Source organism: Mus pahari, chromosome 15, assembly GCF_900095145.1.
Source record: "Mus pahari chromosome 15, PAHARI_EIJ_v1.1, whole genome shotgun sequence".
In the NCBI taxonomy this organism is placed as follows: Eukaryota; Metazoa; Chordata; class Mammalia; order Rodentia; family Muridae; genus Mus; species Mus pahari.
Genome location: NC_034604.1, coordinates 67,451,665 through 67,462,567, shown reverse-complemented (window position 1 = coordinate 67,462,567; position 10,903 = coordinate 67,451,665). Strand labels below are relative to the sequence as shown.

Below are 10,903 nucleotides of genomic sequence, written 5' to 3'. Positions count from 1 at the left end.
GGGTGCTCTTACCCAATGAGCCATCTCACCAGCCCCCATTTGAGGTTTCAGAAGCCTAAACAGACAAGGTTCATTGTATAAGTTCTGTTCCTCTACAGAACCCTAACTATATAGGCCTCTTGGATCTTAAAAGTTTTGAGAAGTCTCCTGACATTATTTCTTCAAAGTTCCTGTGTTCTTTTCTCTCTAGGTATCCATTTTTGTCCCTGTGACTAACGACCCATTTCATAAATACTTACTTGATTATGATTGACCCCTTTCGTTCTCCCATCCCTACTTAACCCTTCCCTCCTCAGTATTTCCTCTTCTCTTTCATATCATAAATATTTGCAATTGTCTATTTGGTGTTTGTAGAGTATTGTTGGGAACAAGCAAAAGAAACGCATTCCAAGTACCACCATTTTGTTCTCCGACTCCATTTAATCATCAGGAGAAACTCAATTCAAGGTCCCAGGGCCCAGGGGACCTGAGGACTTCCGTACAAGCTAAACAGCTTCTGTTGTAAACAGGTGTCCGAGTCCAGCCACCTCAAGGACAACTTCTTCATCTGCTGGCAGGGTCAAACAAGTTCAAGTTCCCAGGCCTAGGAACGAACACCTATCCCACTTCTCCAAACTTTTTCTTTTTTCTTTTTATCTGTTCACCTATGTAAATAATATAGAAATTTCTGTTGTCTAAACCAAGGTGCATAAGTTATATATCCTGTTATGCCCTAATTACATGCTGCTGAGTCGCTCCTTTGTCTCCTTATCATTCTGAGCCCCCGATATAATGTCTAAGAGAATGAATTAAGGACCCTGAAGCCAGGTGCCCTGGATATGGCCCAGGCTCCAGTGGCTACTCTCTTGCTTAATCTACAATGTCAAAACACAATTAGATAACACAGCAGCTTCCCCCAGCTCCCTCTCACTTTGTTCCCATCCTTTAAAAATGTTGTGCAACTTCCCTTCGGACAGTTTAGATCCCGAACTGGCTGCCTCCCTGAGCACGCAGAAAATAAAACTTTCTTTTTAAGCATCTGTATCTGAAGTGAGTTCCCTTGGCTTCCATCTTGATGTATCTAATCCCCATAAAGGCAGAATCTTTAAGCTCACCAAATTGGCTGCTTTCTGGAATCATTTGGGAGTATTTAAAAAATAAAATAAAATGCTCTGAGTGTCTGAGCTCATAATTTGCTCCCAGTCCCTGGTGTTTGTAAAAGCTGCCCCTGATGACTCTGCAGCAGGTTCGAGAGCCACTGTTTGAGCTGCTCGTGGGTTGTGGTCATAGAAGGATAACCAACGGAATTCACCCACCGAGAGCTCTAGGGCTCCAAAAGCCAGTCTTCTAAGTCAGAAGTGATCCAATCCTCCCCTAGCTCCGCCCCAGGCCCCGCCCACGACCCCGCCCAGACGCTGCGGATTCCCGCGGAAATGCTTGCGCCAGCGGAGTCTGCGCTGTTGGGGGAGCGCCTTTGTGCGCCTGCGCGGCCGCAGGTCCGGCGGGCAGTTTGAATTTGGGCTCTGGAACCTCGCGTCTGGATTTGGCGTTTCGGTCGTGGACCGGTGCGCTCGGTCCCCAGCCGTGGCGCAGGCTCTTCGCTCCAGACTCTCGCGAGGTCGCTGGCTCCGAAGCCGCCCGAGGAGGCATCGCTTAGCAGGTTCGGGGAGCGGGCGGCACGGCGCCTTCCCCGACTGCGGGTTCCAGCCAGGCGCGGCCAACCCGGGCCTGCGCAAAATCGTAATTGTTACGAGGGGTTGGGTTTGTTTTTGCCATTTTTATTCTTGGTAGCTGCGTGGCGCGGTTCTCAAGCATGGACTTGACGATGCCGCATCGCGTTGTCAAAGGATTGGATTGGCACCTTTCCACTCAACCCTCGCAAGGACCTTTCCTTCCACCAGCCTGGCGGGAGATGGCAGCTCTGGTTTAAGGTGCCATGATTGCAGGAGCCTCCAAGACAGATTACCACTGTGTATTTGTTAGACACTGAATTTTGTAGAATTGGAAAAGAAAAAAAAAGGCTATGGTTGCGTTCTTTCTCTTCAGAGTTGTTTACTTGTGAATATTTTTAGATATTGAAAGTGAACAGAAATGTGGCTCTACTTTCTTTTTAAAAGCGTTTCTCTGATGTTTTATTTAGATGCTTAAAGGATGGACTCAGATCTAGAACAGTTGTGCTCTTATGTTAACGAGAAGATTGGGAATATTAAGAAAATTCTGTCGATAAGAAATCTTGGTAAGCAAAACAGACTCAGATTTGGGGTACACACAAGGCGTCTTGATTATTCTGCCGTGGCTGTCGCTTAGTAAGGTAATTTTAGATTTCCAATAATGATTTTTCAAAACACTCCAGTGTCACACTGTCTTGAATAATGTAGAGGGGCCGTTAAGTAATGGGTGAACATTTCATTTTACTTACGTTCTTCTGGGATCAATAATCCCAGTAAGTGGGAGGCAGAGGCAGACAGATCTCAAGAGTTTAAGGCCAGCCTGGTGGTCATAGTGAATTCCAATACATACAGAGCTATGTAGTGAGACCCTGCTCCCCCCCCCCCCCAAAAAAAAACAACAAAACTCAAAAATCTCTGAAATGAACTTACTAGTTCATTTTAGCTATTATGCATTTAGTGTCAGAATTAGCAAGGCAAAATAAGAGTAACACACTAGACCTCACAGCGATGTAGTGATTGGCATTTAGGAAGTGTTAAGTCTTCTGTGTCCTTTCATGAAGTTAAGTTTTCCAGCCACATCAGACTCCAGGCCAGGAATGATTAGTTCCTTCTGCTTCCACACAGCAAATACCATCAAATTTCAAATGTTCTTCACTTACTTGTGTTCCATCCTTTGCTTGTTTGAAGTACACATACAACTTCTTTTTTTTCTTACTAGCTAGGTTGTCTCTATGTAGTCCTTCAGCTCACAAAGATTCTCCTGCCTCTGCCTCCTGGGTGCTGGGATTATAGGTATGCCTAATCACACTGACTGGTGGCACATACCTTTAATCCCAGTACTTGGGAGGCAGAGGCAGGTGGATTTCTGAGTTCGAGGCCGGCCTGGTCTACAGAGTGAGTTCCAGGACAGCCAGGGCTACACAGAGAAACCCTGCCTCCAAAAACAAAAAACAAAAAGAACAACAACAACAAAACCTTTTAAAGTTATAAAGTTATTCTTTTTTTTTTTTTTTAAAGATTTATTTATTTATTATATGTAAGTACACTGTAGCTGTCTTCAGACACTCCAAAAGAGGGCGTCAGATCTTGTTACAGATGGTTATGAGCCACCATGTGGTTGCTGGGATTTGAATTCAGGACCTTCGGAAGAGCAGTCAGGTGCTCTTACCCACTGAGCCATCTCACCAGCCCAAAAGTTATTCTTAAAACAGTGTTTTGTTAGATTTTATTTAGTATTTAGTGTCTGTGCTTGGGGGAGTTGCTTCTTTGCTTCCACCATAATCAAAACCAGGTTGTTAGTTAGGCTAGGCACGAGGTGCCTTCGCCTGCTGAGCCTCTTGTATTTGTAGGGAGGAAGACATTTCAGGCTTTCCAACCCCTCATAAATCTATGAATCTAGAGAGGTGCTAGGTGGTACAGGAAGTGTAAGCATGCTGTTTCTAAGTGTCTTTGCTTCTTCCAGGCCCTCAGGGTTTTCACCAGTCTGCCTTTGTTGTTCTTGTGGTTTCTACCTCTGGTTAAGAGTTTTCACTAGCAAGGATGAATTGCAAACTTGGAAATTCCCAAAGTGAGCCGCCGCCGTCTTCAGGCCCACCTCCCCTATACAAGCACACACTTGAAGGGCAGTCTAAACATAAGTTTAGCTCCCTGGCAGTTGAAGTTTTTCAGATTTTCCTTAAGAATATGTCCTCTGACCAGGTGTCGTGGCACACATCTTTAGTCCCAGCACTACGGAGGCAGAGGGAGGTGGGCGTCTGTGAATTTGAGGCCAGTCTCATCTACAGAGCAAGTTCCAGGACAGCCAGGGCTATACAGAGAAACCTTGTCTCACCCTCATCTCCCCAAAAAGAATATGTCCCCTGAAGTAGGTAACAGCCTCGAGTGAGATTTCTCACTTGTAACACCCTGTGGTTTGAGGTCTCAGAAGTCATTGGATCTTCTCCATAGTCCATGTAGTCACTGAGCCCGGAAGCCTCTAGCATCCCCCCACATGTACTGACTGGGTTGGTTGTAGCCTCTGCTCATACGTCCTGCCTGGTGTCTTGAGTCCCGGCTCATGTGGGTACTTGGGAAGAGTTGCCTCTTTCTGATAAATACTCAGCTAGGCCTATCTATATACGGGTGCTTATTATTTCTGAAGGTTTTACTGTATTGAGGGAATTTGCCAGAAATAAAAGCTTACCTCCCTTTTCCTTCTTTTCTGTACTACTTGGAAATGAAAGTTAGGCCAGGCCTGGTGGCACACATCTATAAGCCCTGCCCTGAAGAAGTTGAGCAGGGGGATATATCCAGGTCAACCTGGGCTACTGCATAGTAAGAACTTGGCATACATTAGCAAAACAAGACAGACAATTTAAGGTTACCTATGGGGACAGGTCTTTTATTATTATTATTATTATTATTATTATTATTATTATTATTATTATTATTACTTTTTTGTTGTTGCTGTTTTTGGAGACAGGGTTTCTCTGTGTAGCCCTGGCTGTCCTGGAACTTACTTTGTAGACCAGGCTGGTCTTGAACTCAGAAATCCACCTGCTTCTGCCTCCCGGGTGCTGGGATTAAAGGCGTGCGCCACCACTGCCCGGCGGGGACAGGTCTTAAATGAAGAAGAATTTGTCCTTTTTCTACTCAAATGTTTTTCTGAGTTGTAGGTGTCTGTTCCAAGAGTTCACATGGGTCTTGGATGTTTGGATTTTATGTATACTTTGTTCTCCGTTTTCTCTTTCTTTATCCTAGGCCAAGACCCTGCCCTGAAGACCACCTTAAGTAAAATAGGAGATGAGATCATTACAGTAAATGAGCTTCTAAATAAATTTGAATTGGAAATTCAGTATCAAGAACAAACTAACCGTTCACTCAAGGTAATGCTTTCCTGACTTGTAAAGAGAAGGTGATGAACCCAGAAACTCTCGTCACCAGGTCATTTGTAAGGATTCTTTATGTTTATAATGTTTATGACTTCGTAAACTATTAGTCTGTAAAGTAACTGTGTTCTCAACATGACAGAGCTCAGAAAGACAGCCATTTCTTTCTTCATGTTAATGGCCAATAGCATAGAACTTTACTAGAAAGTAAATTCTCTAAAGAATTCTTCATAGGTGTAATATAAACATGATGCCTTGGGGGAATGCCGAGTGAGAACAGCTACCTTGCCCGAGACGAGATGTGGGCCCTCACCTTGGTCTTCTCTGCCACCCTGAGTGAGACATGTCACCTCTTTAGGTCTCAGGGTTCTCATTTAAAGAACAATAGCTGTTTCTTAGCTACCCTCTGTTTCCTCCTTTTTATAAAATATAGGGACTCCTCATTAAAGAAAAGCTTGAACTTCACTCACGTGCATGTTTTGTTCTAAATATGTCTTCTGATTAACTTCAGCTTATAAGAGCATTTGTGTACTTTCCTAATGAGGCAAACAGTCTGCACTGTGATTATCCCATGCAGCTCTTGGCGCATTGGAATGCTCAGTGAGCTTGGAAAGGTAGCTTCCAGGTCTCCTCCAGCCTGCAGTCCTTATCTGAGAAGACTTTTTAGTTCTAGGGATGGGCATAACCAAGCTTAATGTAATCTCCAGTTGAAAGGAAAGTAGTGGCCATGAACATGAAAAGAAAAATGTCATAAGTTCAAAATGGAGAACAGTATTGGTCAGTGAGTTCTCGTCTTTCCTGGAACTCAGTGTATAGATGGGAGCCCAGAGTGTGTTCACCCAGGACATGAGGTCTGGTCACATGATTGAGAGTCAGAGGGCAGGGAGCTTTCTTGGTATGAGTTCCTTGTCCCAGGTTCTAGCAGAAATTAAATAAAACACACACTGTATATATACACTGAACACATCCAACTCCACATGCTGTATTCAGCTCCACAAACACACTGTACACAGGTACATACTATACACTGTATGTACTCACACACTGTACACAGACTCCCACGCACAGACACCAAGACACACCAAACAAAAAACCTAAATGTAAAAGAAATGAGAAATGTAGGACGAGTGCCTCTCCCTGGGCTGAGCTCCTCGCTCTGGTCCTGTTGCAGAGGCCGCACTAGGGAGTGTGTGCTGACTCAGCGATTTGCTAAACCGAAAAGCGTCAGCGTGCCCCTCATCTGTTCCTTAGCTGCTTCCCAAGGATAACCTGTTTGGGAAAGACTTAAACTTCATCTCAGCCTCACAATTGCAGGGTGGTTGCTTAGTGCTTGCTCTCTAAAAATGCAGCAGGGAGAACTACCATCCTCCAGGAACAGCCATGTGTCCCTGCTTGTGGCACTCGCAAGGACTGAGCATTGCGGTCCTTTCTGAGCTCGTGTCTTACGTCACACATCACGTGTAGAGGAAGAAGTCTTGCTCAGGAGCATTTTTAAAATTTAGGAGCTCTGGGGATCTCTTGAAGAAGAACGTAAAGATGTGGAGCATCTCAAAGAGCACGTTCCTCCCCATTTGCCTCAGCTGACAGCGACCCAGAGCTTGTAAGTATACTGTGGACTCTTGCTGTCTGGGGTATTTGTGGAAACAAATGTCTCAGTTACTTTCTGTCGCATACTTGACTTTGCCTCTTGCAGTAGAAGTCGTACTTCCCTGTCTTCCCCAGTCTCCTCACTCCTTCAGGCTGTTCTTTGCTGTGAGAATAGAATAGGGCACTCAGTGGCATCACTGGTCTACTAGATACCAGTCTCCTCCCTTCTGCCAGAGTGACAGTGAAGGTCTTTTCATCACCAAGATTTTGACCTCTGGGTAGTAGCTCCCGTGACCCTTGAGAACCAGGGTAACCACTGCCTATAGGGTCAGACAGGCTCTGTGAGCCCTGAGAAACAGCTGGAGAAGCCACCAACTTCACCCTTGCCACTCCACCAGCAGCGCGCGTGCCTGGCGTTCAGCTACCACTGCACTGCTCTTGTGAGAATGATGGCTAAGTGCTTCCTCAGCTCTGTGTCTGCATCCCTTGCTCACCCACTTTGTTCCTGGGTGCTGTTTCCATACTGCCCCGTTTCCTTGACTGCCATCCGGCATGTCTCAGATGTGGTTGTGTCCCCTCCCTCCCTCTGCGCCTCGTGTGGTTCTGCTTGTCTGACCCTAGTTGTCAGTGCTCTGAAGTGTCCAGTTCTAGTCTTGACATCTAGTTCTGGTGTTCTTGTGGCCTGCTGGAAATCTGGTGAGGGAGCTGTATCCTCTCAAAGTTGGCAGGTCCAAGGCTGAACTCAGTGGCTCTTTCCTTACCCATGTGTCTAGCCTATGGGCCTAGCCTATGGGCCTAGCCTATGGGTCTAGCCTATGTGTCTAGACTATGCGTCTAACCCATGTGTCTAGCCCATGTGTCTAGACTATGCGTCTAACCCATGTGTCTAGCCCATGTGTCTAGCCTATATGTGTCTAGCCCATATGTCTAGCCTATGTGTCTTTGTTGCTTGTGTTGCCTAGGCAGGGTCTTCTGTCTTCACTCTTTTTTGTTCTATCAGCCACCAGCTACCCAGTATGTCTCTCGGGTTTTGTGTCTTTTCCTCTGCCTTATTCACATTGCCTGGCTCTGAATTAGATCTTCTGTCTATCCTTTTTGTCTATAAGAGTTTCTCTGTTGTGCCCCCACCTTTCCTGGACTCTCATCTCTACTCCATCTCTCTAGTCCTGACACCAAAACTGGTTCTAACAGGTACTTTCAGCAAGTACAAATGTTCCATAGCTAACTTAGTTTTTGAAGTGTAGCATATATAGAAAAGTGATTTTGGTAGTATATGTAAAATTTAAAGAATAGTAAATCAGTATCTATATACGCATGGGCTAAATTTAGAACAGGATATAACCAGTACCTTAAAATACTTCTGATGCAGACCCTCCCTCCTCTCTACTGGCCTTGATGATTCTTAGAATTTCCCGACAAGGAGAGAGACTGCTGAAGAAAGTTACAGCTGAGTATCAGAGGAAAGAGGCCTCGTGGTCATCAGTCAGACTGTAGGGCTGGACAGTGGATAACCAGAGGAGTGTGGCCAGCAGAACAGCTGCCATGGGCCAGCTTCAGTTACCAGCCAGGTCAAAGCTGGAGTTTTGAGTAGGTTCAAGTGGATTCAGTGGGGGTTACCAAGCATGTCCTTAGTACATGGTCAAGAAGAGAAAGTTCAGGGAAGATTCAGCCAGTTTAATGATAGAGGAGGTCATATGGGTGTTCACCAAAGAAAGTATGATGCCATCACTTTGTTTTAACTGTGATTCCTGCTGTAATTCTACTGTACAGCTTGGATAGAGTAGTCCAGATTTACTGACCACCCACAATAACCTGTTATGTTTGTTGCACTCTGGTCTGATCTCCGGCTGTTGTCTTTCTGGGGAGTTCCTCTGCTGCCTTCTGTGTTGGATCTTATTTTCCCGGTCTGGTGTTTTTTTCTTGGAATAGTTCATGCATTACGGCAGCCAATGTCTCTTCTGTCTGGGCAGTTAAACAGCCTGAGAGCTACAGCCTGTTTCTAGACTTCACTCACTACAGTGCATTGCTAGACTCCATTTGCTATAGAGCAAATTCAAGGGCGGCCTGTGGTTCTTGCTGAGTCTGCGATAGCTAGTGACATAATAGTAGCGACTAACAGACAACACTAGGGTACACGGAAGATGATTGGTGTTTCCAGGCTCAGCTAGGAGGATGAAGAAGAGACTCTGGAGTTAAGCCCAGCTTTACACGTTGACTCTGAGAAGTAAACAGGAATACCGGGGAGGTGTGGAGTGGACATTCTGTGGGTGACAGACATGGTTGGGAATATATATGAAAACAGATGTACTATGAAGATTTACTAACTTAATTTTCAGAATTCCTCTTACAACTGAGATCTTCATATCCAAGGGGTAGAGATACAAAGAAAAGTTGGCTATAAAATTATTAAACAAGGATTTGTCACACATTTACAGATTTTTTTTTTCCCCCAAGTTTAAAAAACATGTTCAGTCTGCTACTTAATTCTGACACTTGCCTGTCTGCATGTTCATCTCTACTCTATAGAGTTCACAAGCCAGCTCTGGATCCTAAAGAGTCAGATAAAGTTGAGGAGCCTGTACTACCAAAGAAGCCTCCCAAAGAGCAGAGAATTATTAAGGAAATGCACTTTATAACTATGGATGAATTCAATGGCGTTCCTACGTAAGTACTGAGTTAAATTCTAATATTCAACTGTAGTGTAATTTATCTCGTGTGCCTGGCCCTTTAAAGGACCTCCAGTTGCTAGACAACTGACTCTTTAAGAAGTTCTTAGCTGTTAGAACTACTTGTCCCAGTGACCTTCAGTGTTGGCTGCCTCTTGGATTTCTGGGAACAGGATCAGTTTAAAAGCCCAGCTAAGGCTGAGAAAGATTGGGTTAGCAGAGTGAGAAGAGAAGGCAGTTGGTGCAGAAGATTAGGACACAGTTGAGCCAGGAGAACCTGAGCCCAGCAGATAGGATAGAACAGATGGAGCTGCCAATACTGGGAAACTAGGAGAAGGGGCTGTTTAAGCAGACTGTTGGGAAAGAAATTAGATTCGGGGATCTCTTTCTCCCCTCTATCCTTCTTTATCTACAAGTTTTAGGGAGTGAAACAGGTGCAGGGGAGTAAAGAGCGGGAAAAAGAAGAACCCACAGAGTAGCAAAGACCGGCTGCAGTCGACCAAGCTTTCTGGCTTACCGATCGTCTCTGCTGATGAGTAGTGTGTTGAAGTGAAAAGGGTTTGTCAGGGATTCACTGTGGAGTCCTAACTGGCCTCGAGCTCCCAGAGATCTACCTGTCTCTTCTCCTAAGCCCTGGGATTAGTGTGTGCTACCATGACCAGCCTGTCCTGTCACTTTGTGGTTTGGTGCTTGCCATTTTTCTTGTAGAAACTTCTGCATTTTAGGAATGTTCACGGTTTGCAGGGCATAGTATCATCAAGAAAGAAATACATTTCTCAAAGGAAAAGTTTGCCTTTATAAGAGTTGCCTTGGTCACGGTGATGATTTCTAAAGAATAAGTACATACATTAGGACACTCACCTCTAAATGATATGCCTCAATCAAATCCCCCTCCCCAGGGCTCAGGGAACCCTGCAGAAGAGGAGGTGGGAGTGTAAGAGCCAGAGGGGATGGAGGGCACCAAGGACACAAAGTTAGCATGAACAAGGCACATTTGAACTTACAGACTAAGTGTGCATGTGCAGGTCTTCACCAGGTCCTCTGCATGTACTGTCTTAGGATTTTATTGCTGTGAGGAGACACTGACCAAGGCAGCACTTATAAAGGCAAACATTTAATTAGGACTGGCTTACAGTTTCAGAGGTTCAGTCTGTTATTAGGGCAGAGTGTAGACAGACATGGTGCTGGAGGAGCAGAGTTCTACATCCTGATCAGAAGGCAGCGAGGAAGGGACTGGCTTCTGCAGGCAGCCAGGAAGGTGTTCTTTTTTCTGTACCGGGCAGAGCTTGAGCACTAGGAGTCCTCAGAGCCCACCAGTACAGTGACACACTTCCTCCAACAAGGCCACACCTCCTAATAGTGCCATTCAAACCACCACATAGATCATCCAATTTAGTGTTTTCTTTTTTTTTCTTTTTTTGGATTTTCGAGACAGGGTTTTTCTGTGTAGCCCTGGCTGTCCTGGAACTCACTTTGTGGACCAGGCTGGCCTGGAACTCAGAAATCCACCTTCCTCTGCCTCTCCAATTTAGTGTTTTCAGAGGACTCCTGAGTGTGCAAAAAAATGAGTCTTGGTTCTTCTGCCTATTCTTGGACTCTCTTCCTTTTGTTTGTCCAATTCCAATATGTTTTT

The 10,903-nt window shown here is 45.1% G+C and overlaps 1 protein-coding gene across 2 annotated transcripts in view; it reads left to right on the top strand.

Annotated features, from left to right (window-relative positions):
* Positions 1-1,454: 1,454 nt before the first annotated feature.
* The window catches only part of Ska1 (spindle and kinetochore associated complex subunit 1), a 10,610-nt gene continuing 1,161 nt past the window's right edge, over positions 1,455-10,903 (top strand). Inside the window, exons 1-5 of one of the 2 annotated variants that reach the window (XM_021214912.1) lie at positions 1,455-1,639; positions 2,120-2,215; positions 4,890-5,014; positions 6,520-6,617; positions 9,131-9,268. In XM_021214912.1, the coding sequence (XP_021070571.1) occupies positions 2,131-2,215; positions 4,890-5,014; positions 6,520-6,617; positions 9,131-9,268 (446 nt within the window). In that variant the 5' untranslated portion in view covers positions 1,455-1,639; positions 2,120-2,130. Of the gene's footprint in view, positions 1,720-2,119; positions 2,216-4,889; positions 5,015-6,519; positions 6,618-9,130; positions 9,269-10,903 lie in introns of both variants that reach the window. The other variant, XM_021214913.1, reaches the window with a different exon arrangement.